Source organism: Grammomys surdaster, unplaced genomic scaffold (genome assembly GCF_004785775.1).
Source record: "Grammomys surdaster isolate TR1022 unplaced genomic scaffold, NIH_TR_1.0 150, whole genome shotgun sequence".
Classification (NCBI taxonomy): Eukaryota; Metazoa; Chordata; class Mammalia; order Rodentia; family Muridae; genus Grammomys; species Grammomys surdaster.
Window position 1 is genome coordinate 5,613,812 of NW_021604608.1, and position 20,025 is coordinate 5,633,836.

Here is a 20,025-nt window from a genome sequence, read left to right on the forward strand (position 1 = left end):
ACGATTTCTATTTATTACCCTAATAACCAGTGAAAGGCAAAGCCTGCAGTTCCCAAAGGACTGCACAGGATGGCAGTCACCAAATCACAGGGAATATGTAGACACTTCCAGTGTTCAATCATGAAGCCTATTTTTCCTTGATTTTTGATAGGTTGACATCACTTCTTTTTGATGAAAACTGTAAACTATACTGTATTAACCAGAGTGACAAAAAATACCCTCCAATCAAATGTTCAGAGAACTACCTGAAGCCATGAATAGTTCTTAGATTGGCACAGAGATCAGAAGGCACGGGGCCATGGGGTCAGATCCACAATGCTGTACAATAAATAAATACCTTCTGAGATGGGAAAGTTTTAGAATCCCATAAAACCAGACGCAGGCTTGGAAACTACCTTGCAACATTGTTTCCCCTCAACTCTTTACTTGTGTTTAGAAGCTCTGTAAGCTAAACAGAGCCAATATCATCCTAATTTTAGAGAAGTCAAAAGCCTATGGTAACTATTAGGTCTTAATCCAACAAGATGACATGAGACATGAAAGCAAGACATGACCCACCTGAGACATGGAAGCAAGGCATCACAAGCACCGGGAACCAGTTATTCAACCCACAGTGCCACATTGCTCCTTCCATTTTAACTTTTTAAAAAAATTTGTATTTATTGTCAGTGCTGTTTGTGTCTACTGTCCATGTGTGAGTACAGGTGAGCACATGCACTGGGGTGTGTGTGTGTGTGTGTGTATGTGTGTGTGTGTGTGTGTGTGTGTGTGTAGGCAGAGGACAGTTTCCAGGAGTTGTTTTTCTCTCCTTCCACCTGTATATAGGCTCCGTTATCAATCAGGCTTGCACTGCCAGCATTTTTACCTGGTGAGCCATCTCACCAGCCACTATATTACTCTTTTTAAGACGAGATCTGAAAAGCCGTTCTTCACATCCAACTGCAGCACAGGAGGAATAGACATTACGATGTTTCAGAGCTCACATTCCAAATGTCACTGTAATTATTCCACTAACTCGAAACACTCCACTTTCAGAAAGCAACAGCAATCATGTGGGCAGCTACCCTGTGATTATCAGCAACAACGGAGGGTAACAGCACCAGTCGAATCCAAACAGTTTCTCCCAGGGCTAACAAAGCTTCCCCAGGAAGTGGCTGCTGCCAAAAGCATACCACGGTTTATCTGAAAACCAGGGTCCATGAGTTTAGAGCACAGCACTGAAACCGTCTCACTGTCCAGCAAAGTTGCCAACTGCCCAAGTTCCATTTATATACACATACCATTTTCCCTCCTCCATTAACTACACCCTAGCAAGTAAACAGCAACTACAGTAGGACTGCAGTCACCAAGTCACTAGCAACGTGCAAGACTAGAATATTCTAAAAATAGAAGAAAATCCTTGGTTAAATGATGTAGAGAAAGAGGATGCATTATTTACCTAAAACACTACCAGCAATGAATCTGTGATGGTCAGCTAGTTAAGTTTCCTATCGCACAAGATAGGACAAGGCTGAAAACAAATGGTGCACTGCAGAACAGACTTCCAGTTCTTTCGTGAGGACTCCCATACTCTGTCCAGCTCAGTTCTAGCCTAATTGTGTACACTGAGATGTCAACTTCATTTTGCAACAGGCTTCAGCTCCTACTTGACCTGAGTTCTTTCTGCCTGCCTTTAAACTCACTTCCTGGTTATATCACAGGAGAAACAGTACACGAAGTTCTTAAAGGGTTCAAAAACCACAGCTTAAGTAAACATTACCTCTGCCTCAAAACTTAAAACAGTTTTTTATCTATTTTTTTTCTTTTAAATGCCTAAGAAATGCCATGTCGACAAACATCATAGTGTTAACATCCTATTTAAATACATACCCTCTCAAACATCAGTATTTCCTTTAGACTGTACATGTTTACAGGTACCATGACATTTCATCACCATATACAGAACTTCCTCTGAAGACTCTCATTTCTGTTATACAATGAAAGTGACAGTGTGGTTTAAAACATGGTCCAGGTGACTACAACAATGAGAGGGGCACACGGCTGTGTAGACAAATGACTCCCAGAGGCTACAAGCAGCAGCCAGCTAACACACAAGATGGTAGAAGCTGCTCCCTCCCTGTATCTCCCTCTGCCATACAGGGCTCCTCGGTTTTGAGGAACTAATAGCTCACCGTCATCTCCCAGATACAGAGGTCCATCACTGGTGCATAAGCTTCTCAACGGCAAGTTTGGAAATCAAAGTGTATGAAGTTCAAATATAGAAAACATAAACCAGCTTTAAAAATAAGTGCTCCACTCTATCCCATTAGAGGTCACCATTGGCTGACATTTACACTGCAAGTCTGAATTTAGGAACTTACCTCTTTTGATTTTTCCTCTTTGGTAAATTTTCCAAACTTTTCTATCATTTCAGCCACAAATATAACATCCATTTTGTCAGAGAAGTTGGCGGCCTCCACAGTGTAAGCCAGCAGCTGCCGGGCTGTAGCTACCGCATTTGTAAGATTGAGGGGCATCTGTAGAGAAAGGTAGACAAGTACTTCGCAAAAGGACCATTGATGTCAACACTGCTAGCTTATTTACAAAATCTACCAAGGAGTTCAAACCAATATATTCATCAAATAGGCTTTCAAATTCAAGAAAGTTAGATTTTTATACAAAATATACTGAGAGAAGAGAGGATAAATTAAACTGAGAGGTAAATGAATGCTTAAAGACACATGGAAAAACACACGGCTCTATCTACTCTTTGCTTAACCTAATTCCATGCAAACTTCTCTCCCAGTTGCTGAGGAAAAGCAGTTCCCAGTTCTCCAGGTGGGAGTGGTGAACACATCCCTTACTGCCCAAAGGCAGGAAGAAGCACTTAGTACTGATCTCTATGGCCATGTCTGTTAATTTTCTGACTGACACTGTGTCAGCAACAACTGCTGTATAGTGGCTAAGCTGGCACTGAGGAATAGGGAAAACACCTAAAACAGACCCCACATCGGGTGAGGGAAGGTTACTAATGGCGCACAGAAGCAGCAGCAATGAGAGTCAGCAGAGAATTCGAAGGGATCACTTCTGATAAAGGGGTTATGGAGATATACAGTCAGAATCCCAGATAAGTAGGACTTTGGCAGGTCAAGCAGTAATAGAAAAAAACAGGGCCTCACAGAGCACAAAGATATAAAGGAATTTTCATCCAACATTCACCCTTATCTGACATGTAAAAATACCGTATTTCGTGCATTTCATGCATAACTCAAATGAATCAGAATGTCCTATAGTTACCTGATTAAACATATACAGAACTCTAGTGACATCATTTGCATACTGGCACCGAGAATAATCATCATCTGCCCAAAAGCCACCTCTGTCACATCTGCGCCATGCCTTCCTTTCATCCTGTGTGTTTCCTGGATAGATTCCACTGCTGTGGGTGTTCCGGGTACACTGGAGATATGCTGTGATGCCCGCCAGTGTCCTGGGCCATCTATACAGGCAGAAACAAAACAGAATAAGACAACCTAGAATGGCAGAGGCTAGTAAGGTGGGGATGGCACAGAAAAAAGTAAGGACTGAGACACGAATATGATCGCAGAGAAAAAATATCACACACACACCAAAAAAAAAAAAAAAAAACACCAAACCTGAGACATTAAAAAAAAGTTCCTATAGATTTATAGATGCATTTATCCAGTCTATCACCTGAGAATATTTTGATAGCATAATGAAATAAAATAATTTTTTGAAAATAAGAGTCTAGCTTGCTATGAATGTTCAAGGAAATTATATCAAATCCAAGAAAAATGAAAATTGGTGTTAGGAATCAGCTTATGTTTCTGTTTAATAAGTGTTATTGTAACTTTGGCATTAAATAACAAGTATGACAGGAGAGAAGACTCTTGCTCAATAAAGACAGAATTTGGTCTTTTGTGCAAGTATGGCTAGGAAATTTGACAAGTAAAAATGCCACAGCAGGTCCTTCAGTGACATCCTGAAAAAATCCTGTTTGCACAACTGAGCCTCTCAGTGGCTTTGTGGGTTGATTGTCTGTGACAGGAACTGGCTGTGCCTATGCTGCAGGGTTAGCTGAAGACCTGCTTTCCCCTGCAGTCTGGGAGGCTTGGTTGGGCTAAACAGAGAGAACCTCAAAGACCAGTGCTCAATAGCAGCCGTGGGTACTGAGTCTCTGAGGCGTGCTCCTTGGCAGAAACCTGCATGAAGGCTGCTGACTACCTGTTTTATTCTACTGGAGGAGTGACAGTGTGAATCCTACTCATCGACTCTTCCATAACCTGTCTCTGTCATTTACCTTTAAGCTCCAACTATGTCTCCTCAGAGACCTCACACTAAGTTTCCCACATGAGACCTTGCAGTGAATTTCTGAACAGCACCATCAGTGTTCAACATAATTTATCAGTGAGGAGTTACTGGACCAGGAGTTACTCAAACCTGCTGATGTAGCACGTCACCCCTCAGAGCTGGGAGAAACCTTTGGTATTTGAACTCTATTTCTCTAAAATCGAAAATGAAGTTGTGCATACTTAATACAAATCATAACTGATGCATAGCAGTGGAACTGCTGAGACAGATCAGTCATACCAAAACAAAACCATCATCAAAAACTACATAAACAAATCAAGCAACATTATACCAAACGTCATTAACCCAGGAGTGCTTTAATACTGTAATACATAAGGAGTGTCAGAAGATAAATAATTCATTGGAATCAATTAAACACATAAAACACTCCAAAAAACGAACAAAAGACACAAATCCAACATAAATGGAAAACACTATGATCACCTCATAAAAGATGTTGAATGTCACAAAATGCTGAACATTATGCTTCGAAGTACTCAATGTAAGCATAGTGTTCCATGTACATGAAGGTCGCAGTGGCAATGATGGATCTCCCCCCCCCCCTCTCTCTCTCTCTCTCTCTCTCTCAAACACACACACACACACACAATTGTTTTAAGAAGGCAGTAAACACAGAAATGCAGAATATTATGATGGAAAGTCGTAACCACTGCAGTGTCCCACAGATTGGAAAGATAGACACTAACAGTTTTTCTTACTCTCAAACTGTTGGGGGCTACAGCCAAGTGGTAATAGTAGCCCACTACCAGAAACAATGCAAACTTAGTATTAAATAATCTTATACTACATTTAAAAAGAAGTATTTTTTTGTTTACACTAGAATCCCGTTACTAAAAACCTCTAAACAGATAGGATAATATAGCTGGAAAAATACAACTTTTAAAGCAAGAAAGCCTAAGGGAGAGATGTCCATGCTACAGGTCCCAGTCCTTCCAGACGGATCTAACTGCTCCAACAGCTTTGAGAGCCCTGGAACCCAGATCCCAGCACCTGTTTCAGGCTATGAAACTATGTTCCTTCTCAGTTCCTCTGACTCAACTGTAATTAATTATTAAATGGGGGAAGAAACGGAGTTCTGTGTTTCCCCTGATGATGGGGTATATGACTAAATGACTTAAGACCAAAACCTAGCCACATGGTGGTAGTGCATGCCTTTAATCCCAGCACTCAAAAGGCAGAGGCAGGTGGATCCCTGTGAGTTCCAGGACATCCAGGTGTACATAGTGAGTTCCAGGACAGCCAGGGCTACATAACCCTTTCAGGGTTCATCGTAAAGATCAGTAGAAAAAAAAAATATGACAGCCTCATCAACCTGTCAGCACTGTCTCCCAAAAGCAGGGGTTTGTAACACCTGTAGCAAACCATCTGATAAGGTGACAGGGGAGAGCAAGAGTGGATTTAATCAAGATACACTGCATGCATGTAGGAAGATTTTAAAAAGGATATTTTTTTCTAAAGTGACTATCATTCCAGAGGCTCCTAAATCAATAGCTAGCAAAAAAGTTCAAGTATCTTTTTTTTCTATAAATGATTCTATAATTATTACTACAAAGAATATTCCACATATATGTGAAATATATATGTGAATATCCGTATGTGTGTGTGTATGATCTATACGTACACACACACACACACAGAGTTTTGTTATTGAGGATGAAAGACCAATTATGTGTCATTGAAAATACAAAGCTTTATGAAAAATAGCCTTTCTAGTATTTCCATGTCACTGACCTGAAATCACCTTTGTTGTTCACAACCCTCTCCGGTGGACAGTATTGAGCAGAGCTTTCTAATACCACAATATCAACAGTTCTTGTATTATTCCCACGTTTGGTCTGAATATGACAGCCCCAATTTCCAGTAGATCCAGCTTGAATATTGGAAATAGTTAGGGCACTACATTAAAAAAAAAAAAGATTTTAGAGAGCAAAAAACACAATTGGGATCCTGAAGATGAAAGAGAGCTGAGAGAGGGCAGGCATAGGGTCCAACGCTTTGTAACACACAGGAAGTCCTCAAGCATGGTGAAGCACAGAACCGCCAGTGCAGAAGTGGAAACATCTCTGTAAGTCATACCATTTCAAAGACTCTGAACAAAATAGTCATGAGGAAAGGTCAATTATGAAGTGATTAAAAAAACACTTAAGAAGACAAGGCTGGAGAAGTGGCTCAGTGGTTAAGAGCAGTTGCTTCTCTTATGGCAGAACAAGGTTTCTCAGCGGCCCACATAGTTCACAAAGCATCTGTAACTCCCAGTTTCAGGGGATCTAATGACCTCTTCTGGCCTCTACAGGTACTGCATGCACGTGATGGCCATACATACACTCATATAGTAGGCAGAGCACTCACACACATAAAAACAAAGAAAGTACTTAATGGGAAACACTTGTGGTGAAAGGTTATAATAAAAACTAAAAACAGGGGTGGGGGGAGGTCAACAGTCAAAGATGCTTGCCAGGCAGGATAACTTTAATTTGATTCCAAGAACTCAACATGTGGCATGAGAGAATCAACTCCTGCCTTAAAATCCTTTGAACCCCACATGCACAGTGTGGCATTCATGTAAGAATACATACTGAATAAATGTAAATCCCAAGAATGATTAGTAAATGACCAATTAATGATTCCTAAAGAAGTTTCTATGTGAAACTATGTTTCCCCTTAGAGCTGTATCTCTACATAATGGTCAATAAATCTCATTCCCAAAATGAAATCATAATTTCCTAATATAAAACCTATTAATTAAAGAGCAAGTGTCAAAACCTTCAATTAACCTCTATTCCTCTATATGATTCACCGTGCTTTATTGTTATGTAGACACAAATGATAAGAAATAATTAGACATAAAGCATGTATCATCTTAATTAACTTATCAAGTTATGTCTAGAAGTGAACACACATTTGTCAGCTCTCCCATGTCACCAAGGGCTAGTATCCAAATAGAAGCTCTAAGGCACTGTCACAATCCGAATCAAAGAAAGCAAACATTCGCTTGCTAAGAAATAAGTCAACAGCTATAATAAATACTTTAATGATAAGGTACATAAAAACTGAAACTCTTTATTAAATAACCATTAAGTCTACAGACTTCTATGTTGGGTGGCTATGGAAAGCTAGAATGAAGTACACAGAGATTATGGTGATGAAAACCATATATAATCCAGGCTGCAAGCTCAACTCAAGAGCCTTTACTACGTAACTCTATCACTATATGCCTCAAAAAAATAATAATAATTATGGTAGCTCCAGTAGTAAGGTAAGTGTCAAAACCAAGGCAGCCATTGTGGAACACACTAAGATCCCAGCATGGAGAAGGCTGAGGCAAGACCACAAGATCAGCCTAAGCTCAAAAACAAGAACATAAATACCATGTGTCTACATTCTAATGAATTACTAGCCTGGTCGTTTGAAAGATACAATTAAAACAAAATAGAATTAAAAATTATAAAACAATAAATTTTAACCCTATTTTTAAATAAATACAATGATTTCACAAGGAAGGTAACTGCCTGCTGACTACTATAAAAATAATCATAGCTCAGAATCTAATCAGGCTAATGACACTCTCTTCTTCCATAATACTTTGACACAGTACTTGACCACCACAAACTGCCTAAAGTCCCACATTTCAAAGATGGTGCCATCAAGAGATGTGACAGGTTTTGATGGGGACACTGTACTAGTAGCTAGCAGTCACATGGTGTCTAACCAATGTTAGTGCTCCTAAGGATTATTCTATGTGAACCCTAGTATAGGTTGCACCTTCTGAAAACCATGGCTCTTCATACACTAAGCCAACTGTTTTTGTGGATACTTTTAACAGTATTTTCAATGTCTAAAAAGCATCTACTGGAATAAAAGTCCCAGGATTCTCCCAGACAGCAGGTCTCAAGACTTAAGGAGATTCAAGAAGAAAGAAACAGCCTGAATTTCATCTTCTAAGAAAACTACAAGCACAGAGTCTTACAGATGAAGGATGACTGACATCAGGAGACCTATCGGGAATCAATACACTTCAACCTCATCCACATCAACAGCCATGTGCTTCCTCTCTCTACATATTCTAGAATGAACTCTGGGGACTAGACTCTCCATCTTCATATGAAAGACTGTCATGTCAGTCAAGTGTTTCTAACAAGAAAAAAGTTAGGCTAAGTTGTTTTTCTTAGAATTTTTTTTTGTGCTGCTGTAAAAAATTATATATACTTTAAGCATGACTTCTGAAACAGATTTATAATGTAAATTCACTTTAGTCAGACATCTTTAGAATTTTAAATTAACCAAAGCTCTTTGTATGTAGAAGAGTCTGCTGTTTGTAAAGGTGTGTTGTTGAGTTGGGTTATTATTGACTATTTATACAATAAACTCTGTAAGAGTACATAATTTGATGCATTTTGACATAGGTATATGCCTGTGTAATTATCACCACAGTAAAGAAGGTGTAGCAATGAATACATCATTCTTTACAATTAATATCAACCCTAACAGGGAGTTCAGCTGCTGACTCCAAGCCCACATTAAACCATCCTTCCTGCAGTGAGCAGTCAGCAGCTCTGAGCACACTAATAAAGTGTAAGTATGTAGACACTGGGATACAGAGAGAGTGATCAAAAGCAGACAGAATCTACAAAAGATCTGATATGGGAAGAAGGGACTGGCACTGGGAAAGAAATCGGGACACTTTTAAATGGCTTTGGCCCAAGGCTCCCCTAACACCAATATACAATCTTTGTAGCCTGAAAAGTTAGAACACCAGAGAGAGCAAAGGAAAAGCCCCGACATCTTACACAGGGAATCCATCCAGGAGCTATGGATGTAGCTCAGTGCAGAGCATATCCCTAGCATGTGTGAAGTCATGTGTTTAAACCTAGTGAAGCTCTCACGAAACACAGACATATTTCAGTTGCCACCTACCAGAGACACAGAGCTACAAGTAGACAGCCAAGCTAACTGCCCAGTCAAATAAAACTTAGTTCTCCTAAGAAGAATACAACAGAACCTAGAAGAATCAAGTCATAAACTATTTCCATGGTGAGACTGTAAATATTTCTGATTCTGTCAGCTAAAAAAGCAACATGAAAGATATTATATAACTGTGTATCTAACTATTTGTAAAGCAACTGCTTAGAAATGTAAGTTCTCAGTGAGACAGAGCTGGCCCACAATGCTTTATCAGTATTTCTTTCATTGTACATTTATGATAAAGTATGGGATTTAACTCAATATTATTAGTGTAGAAATATTTTTTAAAACCATATGCAAAACAAATATAGTCAGGAGTCATGACTCTCCTAAGGTGACTCAGATATGGGTGTAAGAGCAAGCATTAAAAGCATCTATTCTAAACGCTGGAAGACACTGAATGGAAATACACTTCCAGGAAAACAAACAAACAAACAAACCTGTAAACCAGAGACTTCAACCCTAACGTTTCAGGGATGACTTTTGGTTTCAAGAATCCTTACTTTCTCACAGCATCCCTGCCTTGGTGATGTGGAAGCTGATGTTTTACTTTAGGAAAACTCCCAGCCACGCTCTAGGCAGGCAAGTAGGCAAGAGAGAGAAAATCAAGAAGACAATCTTTACTATATCCCAAAAGGGGAACACACATATGTTAGGCTGCTTTTATACATTATAGAGTTCATTCTGACCAACCAGCCACAGGTTTGACAGCTCAGAGTTATACTTTTACACTAGCAGTGAGTGGGCGAGGAGACAAATGGGAGATAAAGTTTCTTAAAACAGCATTATTCAGAAGACAAAATAGTGAAAGGGTGGTGATTCCTAAAAGAGAAATAAAAGTTTAGTGGCAGAAATGGCTAGCAATTAGGTTTAATACTAAAAGTTTACATTTTCCTCTTAAAATTTTAAAGAAAAGGACTTCAACTTTTAGTGTTTCCCTTTTATATTCAGCTTTTTCCTTCCAAAACTAGATAAGGAGATAGTTAACTAATTTAAAAGGGTGACAATAATGATCAGGAGAAAGGAATGTCCTGTTGAGGGCATTTTTAAATGAGGGGAAAAACAGCAATCACAAATTCCAGCTAGGCACTGCCTAGCTGCCCAGAGGGCAGCAGACCCAGGAGCACTGTACCTCGCAATCAAGGAGCAGTTGTGAATCATGCTTTTCTCCACAAAGATCCCTTGAGACTCATCAGTCTCAACGATGCGCCCATCCTGATACCACAGCACTTGCATGTCCTGGTCTATATAGGAAGCCATGCACTGGAAGGGAAGGCTGTCTCCTTCAAACACAACCTGGCGGTGCGACGGAGTCATGTAGAAAGATGGCAGTTCAAGGGGAGGATCTAGACAGAAAACAAAGAATGGAGTGAACAGAAGCCCAAGCAGTTCATGTACTAGACTTAGAAGCTACAGATATCCTGTGGGACTTGATGATAGTAGAAGCACAAACACGCCTCAGTTTCCTGCCTTCTACTGCTAGTCCCAGTGTGCCTATTGAGTCCAGTCAGAGCTATGGCTCCCAACCTCCCTTGGTCATGTTCTGGAAACTTGGTGCCCAGTGTGGCAATGTACAAGGCCATGAAACTTTTAAGAGGATGGGTCTCCTGGGAGATTCTTAAGTTATGGGAGGTGCTGCCCTCAGAAACTGATCTCCTGGAATGAGTCTACAAGAGTAACTTGGTACAGCAGCCAGAGCCTGAGTCCTAGCATGTGGCTTCCTGTCTTAAGATGCCATCTCCTACTTCCACACATACTCCTATCGTGACGCTATTACCATGAGGCCTTGATCAGAGGCCAAAGCAATGCAGAAGCATGATCCTGAGCCACAGTTCAAATCTCTTATCTCTAATGTTACTCGGCTTTGCATATTTCGTTCTAATGGAAACAGACTAAAGCAAATAGGTCATAGTTTTTAACAATGTTGAAACTGAAAGCATCTGATATTCATTCCTGGTATGCAGAGCTCTTCCTTTCCAGCAATGCCCTAACAACACACCAACACAAATAGGAGCAAAGAAAAAGGCCAAAAACAAAGTACTGAGATCTAGAGCCTGGAGCTACAGAAGAATAAATGATGGTTACAATTTAAAGATACATTCTGGTGATCATATTTCCTTGGATTAAAATGCTTTCTTCTGGTTACAAAATTATGTATATAGTGAACATTTTAAAACATTTAAAGAAAAAAGGTTGCTTTTTAAAAAAAAACAAAAAACAAAAAACTTTTCTTTCAATCACTGTTTAAAACATAATTCCTCCCTCTGTCAGAAAGGGAAAGATTTTACATATAAATACAAAAAAAGTATACAAATACCACTGGTTCACTAAAAAGACTTTAAAAATCTTTCGTTCATTTATCTCATACAACAATTCTGTTTGCAGCAATAGTATATAAAAATCAAAACTAAAAATATGCAAACATATATACAAGGAAATTAACCACTGTTATTTATGGAGTGAGAAATTATTAATAAGCTAAAAATGCAGGAAGAAGAAAGCCATTCCATTACATCTACATATGGGACTCTATTTTATAGTAAGCAGGAAGATTACATTATCTCAACTTTCAGAAAGTTACCTTCAGGAGTAAGATGGCAGGGTTTTTTTTTTTTTTTTTAAGCAAATACAGAAAAAGCTGTAGAAGTTAAGCAGTAAGCTCTCAGTACTAGCAATCCCTGAATACCATGAACTAAGTATGCACACAGTTTGCTCTCTTTGAGTTTCTTGTTTCAGGTAAGTCTTAATTTTCATTCAGAGACCATACCTTGCTTGTAAAATAACAATGTTACTGATAATAAAGAGAAAGGGGAGAAAGACAAGATCATTTATTTTGTGCCTGTCACATATCTCTTTTACTCCTATGGTACATTTTTATCATTTTACACAGTAACTACTATTTCTCTCACGTCTGCAGAGATTTCTCAAACTCATGATTTTCAATAATTGCATGCTACATTATTGAATGGAAATGCCAAAAGTCATTCAACTATTTCTCTATAATTATGAACTTCAGCATATGTTTATATACAAAGTGATCAATTCCTTTAAATTAACTCTCAGATATAGAATCCTTAGGTCTAATTACATCAATCCTTTATGAACTGACATATACTGCCGAACCATAGTTCAAAGGTCATATTATGTGGCTTGGGGTGTGACTTAGTGGCAGGACACTTGCCTTGCTTGTGTAAGGCTGAGTTTCGTTCCCAACACAGCAAAACCCAAATTACAAGCAAAAACCAGAGACTATTATAGAGTCTACTCCTACAAATAAATAGTGAGAGCACCCTGAGACCATCTTACTCTCGGGAACTTCCCCATTTGCCTACTGGAGGAAACGTGAGTACTCTGCTAGTCTCGGAAACTGGTTTTCAATCTGCTCAGAACCAAGAAGAGCCAACCTAGAGGCCAAGGAAAGACTGTTTTCTAATCTGACCACCTTAACCACTGGTTTACATTACATACTATTAAATTCTTTGGGATTAATTGTTGTGCTGAGATTCTGTCAAAAGAACTTCAGAATCTGTCAAGAAAAATATGATAGCATATCAAAACAGGATAAACACTTCTCAGTTTGATTTCTCCCTTACCGCAAGTCAAGAGCTCCTGCTTCACCCCCGTGACTGGCTGGGCCTGCAGTGACTTAGGATAAACACACCTGGTGTCACGCACAGTGATGTTTCTCTCCTTTACCCAGCGATGCATCCACAGTATGTTACAGTCACACAGAAGGTACTCAGTCTGAAATTCTCTGCAACACATAGATTAGGATGGCCGTGAAAGCATCATGGAGCTGTGAGCTCTGGACTTGGACTAGTCCCTTTCTGTTATAGCTGTTGGCCTTTTTGTTGTAAAGCACAAGGGGTGGATCATAAACTGGTTAGTCCTTTCCTTATAGTGTCTATCTGAGTGCCAGATCCCACCAATACCTCCCATGATACTGGGACTGCTTCTTATCAAAGCTGAGATAAATAATAAAATGAAACACTCAGTTTCTCAGACATCTTTCTTATCCCACTCTTCTACGCAAATCTCCAAACCCTGGTGTTTTGGAAGACCAGGTCCTAACCCACCCTAGCAAGCCTTTACTTTTTACTGTAAAGCACAGGATAATAATACAGGATCTTGAAGCCTTCCCAAATTTTACAGCATTATGGCCATGTTCCTGGACCAAATGCTGCCACCTCTATTGTTGATTTTGGCAATGAAATAACAAGATAAACGAGTACAGGCCTATTCTGTGGTCATATTCTGGACAGCTGGCCGGATTGTAAGTTTTTCAAAGGTAGGGACCATTTTATGACACTCTTCTCCTATACACTGGATGACTCTACACAGACTGTAAGAATAAGAATACTTTAAAGTCACTATGAACAAAAACAGAGATTGTGCATCGAACAGAGCAGTTGGCTTTGTATTTTTATAGGAAAGGAAGATTAGGTTATCAGCCCATTAATGTGAGCACTCCTTTCACTAACCAATGACTATCCCTATGATGCTCAGTGTGGTAGATCTAGCTACTGAAACGAACTATGGATGCTGCCCCTGCCAGCATGGAATATCTAAGAGTAGGAACAAAGCATCAGTATTAACTCATCACGACGGCACAGGAGCCTTAAGTCAACCAAGTGCAGAGGTGGGCATGCTTCTAATTCATAGTTGGTTAACACATGGGGTCATCTCATAGGCTAGTCAAAAAAGTGAGCCAGAGGAAGGATACAATGCAGCAAAGAGATAATAACGTTTAAAATATTACTAAAAGAATGGTTTGGTGCATCTCTAATTCATGACTAAAAACACTGCCAATGTCTCCCATTTCTTGGATGAAATTATTTCTGAGATGCCTGCAACTGAGGCTAAAAGACAAGGTGTGGCTTGGTGGCAAAACACTTACCTGGCATGTGCAATAGCCAGCACTGAGAGGGGGAGGGGGGCAGCATCTACTAATCAAAGGCATCTGGTAAAGGAAGAGCTCCCTGGAAAATGACTCAACCCAATAAATTATACATAATGAAAATATGATATACAATCTGTGGTTCTAATAAAAATCAGTGCAACTTATAGGTTAAAATAGAGTAATGATTATCTTGAAATATAATTAATTTTCAAACATGACTCTTTTGTAACCTCTGTTTGAGAGGAACAAAACAATATAGAGAACTACAAAAAACTGAATATAATCGTCCACTGAGGGGCTTCTCTATAAACACTCCTCGGAACAGCAGAAACAAGCTGGGATTTAAAGTGGAGCAGAAACTACAGGACAGAATTAAATCCTTAAATTATAAAATAGTCCCAGAAAGCGTTTTTTAGAAGGAGTAATGGGCTATACCCTGGGCATTAATTAGACAACAAAAACATGTGGATCTGAAAATGGAGTCGTGAGGACCAAGTCCGCAGGTTTATTCTTTCTGACCACAGCTAGAAAGGACACACTCCGAGATGGCCATCTCAGTCTGAAATATCTCCTGAGATTTACCTCGTGGGCTTCAGGCCAGAAGGTGGCTCCTGAAGGTAAATCTGCAAGGCATTTCGCATAAAACCTCTTAAGCTACATAGCCACTGTTTGTTTTTTAATTTTCAAAACTGGATATAAATTAGATACAAAAAAGAATTCTTACTTACAAAGACCGCAAAGAGCCAAGATAATCAAACGTTCCTTGAGACAGTGAAGTAAACAGGTTCCCTGAAAGGTTTCTGGGGGGGGGGGGAGAAACAGGTTCACTTCGTAAGATACCCAGCTCCACATCATTTTTACTTATCATACATCATCTTAAATGTCTTATGAGCAGAACAAATGCAATGAAGGATTCATTCATGAAAGCCACTTGAATTCTTAAAACAAGAGGGAATGCATCAGTCTCCACCTCACACCATGGACTAGGCCGAAGCTTACAGCACCTGATGCGAGAGAAAATTCTTCTGCCCTCATCAGGAAGACTTAACAGACTCCTTATGAAGGCCTGATCACATGTCCACTCAGGATCACTCAGAAAAGGAACAAAAAAATAGTTGAAGAAAGAATGGCCTTCATGACTGAGAGAGAATATAAGCAAAATAATATGCCCTAGGGTGGGGAGGGCTCGGGGAATACAGGGCAACTCTGTAAGCTCTCCTGCCCTTCTCCCATGCAAATACTGGACTCTATAAACCCTTCGGTTTATACACCAAAGGGTATATAAACATATATATATATATGTGTATATATATATATATACACACACACACACACACACACACACACACATATTATACAGGGAGAAATTATGTGTGTACATATACAGAGAAGGAGAAAGAATTTCCAGATATAGAAAAATATCTTACTTAAAACTGTGACAAGGATATGCCTCACATGTAAAAAGAACAGTATATTAACTTGTAGTGCTGTAATCTTCAACAATAAGTATCATTTTATCATTATGAAAATATAGAAAATAGGTACTTAATATATTATGGTGGTGAGTGTTCAGGATAGACAGCACACCCTCTGGGGTTTCTAACATTAGAGTAGTATGGAAGTCTCTGGAAAAAAATGACAGCACCATTCAAACACAAAGACAGATATATTTGTAGGTTTCAAGAAGGGGAGGTGGGGCAGAACAGGACACAGGAAGGCACAGGACAGAGACTTAGGGATTGTGAATAGGTCAAACTCTCCTCCTAGGTATGGGCTGAATCCTTCTATATGACAGTGCCAACTGTGGAGGGAGGGTAGAGAAGGACAGGGTTGAGCTCAGCAGGTGACCCTGCCTCCTGTCACATCTGCAACAATGGGTTCTGAGAGTGGAATGCCAGCCCTGATACCACACAGTCACCAACACTCAGAATCAGTACATGATGACCTCCAGGGAGACCACAGGACTGGTGTGCTGACACAGTGTATTACAAGTCCTTAATCTGAAAATCTCAAATCCAAAATGCTCCAAAATATTTGAACTCCATGACAACAGCATGGAAAATTGTATATCATGACACTTGTGTTTTATGCAACAGAGTGTTTAAAATACTGTGTAAGATTATCTCCAGGTTCTGATTGTGGGGTGATGATGAAAGAGAAATGAATTTCATGTTTACATTTGGGTTTCACCTGCAAAGCATCTCCCTGTGCATATGCTATCACCTCAATTCTGAAATACTCCTTTAGTAAGGGATGCTTAACCCATCTTCTATTCTGAGGATACTACATCTCCTGACCCAGATGTAAGCTTCCTATCCCTGTGGCTTCTGCAAAGCCTACATTTACTACTTGAATATTTGATATGCCACTGATGTTCAAAACCTCTTGAGTATCTACTGGTTCAAATACCTTACATTTTAATAGGGTAGAAATGGTACTTACAGCCGAACCAGATTGGTGAGTCCTCGAAATACGTCTGCGTTCAGACAACCTATTCGGTTGTTTGTCAGGTCCCTAAGGGAAGGGGGAAGGGTGTGTCTTTAATTATTTCTCTTAATTAATACAGGCCCGATTACACTCAGTAGTCAAGAACATTATAAGACCCTTCCTTCTTTTCTGCATTCTCCCTCAAGTGAGATTCGAAGGGCACTCCAGAACACTGGCTTTGGTTTATCTTCCTTCTGGCACACAGAGACAAGAGGCTATTTAATTATATTCCAACCACTGACTCTACAAAATTATTCAAGATAAAACTAGAGTAGTAAAACGAGACTCACTGCATCTTACTATAATCTCCGGCAAGTCAACCAAGACAGGGGCTGGAGAACTTAGCCCAGTTCTCCAATCGAATTAACAACATGACTTCTGTACTCCACCCTTTAGCTACTCAGATGTCCTCACTAGAATGAAGGGGGGCACTAAATTAGCTTTTACCTTACAAAACTGTCATTCACTCTCAAGCCAAATGATTTTCAACAACATCTAGATAACAGCCCAATTATTCTGCCAGTTGACCCTAATGTCTAACAATTCCTAGCATCCATTACCTTCTAAATATTTTCCTCTCATTAATCTATAATGTGCCCTCTTTCTATGTATTCACAATTAACTATTATTACTATTTAATATTAGGAGGAACATGCCTGAGCACAAGAGTATGCAAGTGCCACAGTATGCACATGGAGGTTGGTGGGACAAATTCTTAAACTTTTCTTCTTCCACCCTGCCCTCCACAGACTGAACTCGGTAAGACTCAAGAGACAACTGCTTTTGCCTGCTTTTGCCTCCTACCTGCCCCGGGATGCTAGCTTATACATTGTTGCATCTTTTCTCTCTAATTTTACTTCACATCTGGAGCAAGGGATACAGTGAAGTTTACATTTAACCTGGGTTTCAGGAGAACTGAGTAGGAAGGCAACTTCATTCTACCTGTAATGGCATGCCTTGCATCTTTGTTCATTAGTGGACTTGACTAACTCTGGTTATTAGTTGTTACATTTTTAAATAATTCAATTTCATCTGGAATATTAATAGAGAAATCAGAAATTTATAGAAACTAAAATCTCAAAAATATTTATCCATTTCCTTTAATGTCCACATCATTTTCTGTCATAGAGAAAGCTATTTCTTGTTACACTCTGAGCTACACGATAAAAAGGAAGAGAGTACTTAAAGTGCCTATTTCCAAACAAAAGCCTCTAAATTCCTCACTGTGCACTTGGTTTACAGGAGAAAATGCATGGTTTTGACTATAAATTCAAAGAATAGAGCATTTGACCTGGGTATCTCCTCAATGAGTTTTTCCCTTTCGTATTTCAAAAGCCGCCCTGAGTTATCTAGGCAGAACAGGATGCTTTAGCTCTGGTTTCCGGATGGCTAATGTAACCTTAAGCCACACAAAGCCTGCTCTCACGCTCGTATTGCTGGAGCTCCTGAGGATATTAAAGCCAAGCACTTAATTGTGCCGGATTTTTGTAAGTGGATTTTTCTTTTATTTCTAGGTTTTACTGTTTAAGAAAATGAGGTATCATCTTGTGGGCTGTTGCTTGAACAACTGTGCCTTGGTCCTATTCATTACCCTAGCTCACTTCTGAGCTTTCAGTGATGTAATTACCATTGACTCTTTGGGAAACAATTTCATTATAGCTATGCCTACTTAAATGGAACTTAGGTATTGATAATGAGTTTCATTTGGATTGAGAATCAGCTTAAATTCGTTGATAAAGCAAAGAGGAAAGTGAATGGGTTTGAGTTTCAACTACTCCTAGTAGTTAATCTTTCAAAAGCTACTTAATCTTCCTGACTCTAATTATCTATGAGTACAGACAAAACCATGGACACTGACAAAACACTTTGTGTGGCCATTGAAATGAATGACTTAAAGCCTTGCAAGAAAGCGAGTCTCGGTCTATAAAAGCTAGCAACCACTGACTAAATGGCTATCTTTACATCCCACTGAGTCTACACGTAGGAATCCTTCAGCTTGCAAGCTGTATGCTATAAGCTCAATTACAAGTCAGCTGTTTGGAATTAAGAATGTATTTTCTGGCAGGGAGAACACTGTAAATGGCAATTACCTTACAAGGCAGGAACACCAGAAGAGCACTTACTGTGCGATGCAATGCAAACAGGCTATGGCAAAGCCTAGCACAATTACCAGTAATTAAGTTAAATGCTACTGAACAGGATTACTAAACTTTTAGACGGCAGTACTTGAGACATTATTTAGGATAAGGAACTAGACAAGAGCTTAAGGTTTTCTGGGGTACCTTCAAAACACTGTCAGGAAACTGTCTTTAGCTGACAGTTAAGTTCCTTTGGCCTGTATCTCGGCATGGAGGTGTTATAAATATTAACCTTTTTGCTAGCCAAGCTGCTGTGAAGACAGTAGCGACCCACACAGGGAAGAGATAACATGTAAAGATAACAGAAGGAAGAGGTCAGGGGAAAAAGGTCATGGAACGTAAGCATCAGTGACTGGAAGGGATGATGAGAACTTGGTCCAGCTCCTGAATTTTGGGCAGGGTAGCACTTTAGCGTTAATTCTCCATTTTCCTTTACTATGAATCCTTTTCCTTCATCCGGATATTTCTCTCTAAAACTATTTTCATGCCCTCTCAAAGAGGCTCAGTAAGCCAGAGTCCTACGTCCTTGTCTGACAGCCATTCACTCCTGACTCTGCCCACATTGTATAGCACATGTGTGTTAACAAATCAGATTTTCTCTCTTTAGTTTGTCTTTCTTCATACAAGTACAGACCAACAACTTGAGAGGTCACTTCTCCCCCCTCTACAGCTTTGTGCATGCACCAAGAGCCTGAGTTCTTCTACAGAAGCAGGAGTGTAAGAGGCCAAAGCTCAGCAAATGTCTTTACAAAGAACATTGTGTGGTGTGGTCTACGTGGCTTTAGTTCCTTCACTTCCCAAATGTGAGAAACTGTGGCAAGACATTAGCTTTCAGAGTAATAAAACCAACTCTTTAGGCTTTGAAGTAAAAGTACACAAGGAAATGGCAAGCCATTACATCATTAGCAGAGCCAGAATTTCTGTAACTCAAAAGAAGTAGAGTTGACTGGAGTCAGCTTGAGGATTATCTCTAGAGTTATGGCTACAGAGCTGACATGATAACATGTTTGTTAGTACAAGAGAAACACCCAAAGCATACCGATAGAACACTTAACTACTCTGCTCTGGCAGCGACCTGCCCAGATGAGCCTCTTTTGTCAAGTTGGAGTTCACTGCTAACTATAGAAGGAGACGTTCAGACTCACAAGCAAGCAATTCAAAACTCAC

At 39.6% G+C, this 20,025-nt stretch overlaps 1 protein-coding gene across 1 annotated transcript in view; it reads right to left on the bottom strand.

Moving 5' to 3' along the window:
* Adgra3 (adhesion G protein-coupled receptor A3) overlaps positions 1-20,025 on the bottom strand; it is a 93,528-nt gene that overhangs the window by 35,132 nt on the left and 38,371 nt on the right. Inside the window, exons 4-10 of the mRNA XM_028765238.1 lie at positions 16,676-16,747; positions 14,962-15,033; positions 12,927-13,087; positions 10,466-10,679; positions 6,103-6,267; positions 3,277-3,478; positions 2,361-2,516 (exon numbers count right to left, since the gene is read on the bottom strand). Of these exons, the coding sequence (XP_028621071.1) occupies positions 2,361-2,516; positions 3,277-3,478; positions 6,103-6,267; positions 10,466-10,679; positions 12,927-13,087; positions 14,962-15,033; positions 16,676-16,747 (1,042 nt within the window). The remainder of the gene's footprint in view (positions 1-2,360; positions 2,517-3,276; positions 3,479-6,102; positions 6,268-10,465; positions 10,680-12,926; positions 13,088-14,961; positions 15,034-16,675; positions 16,748-20,025) is intronic.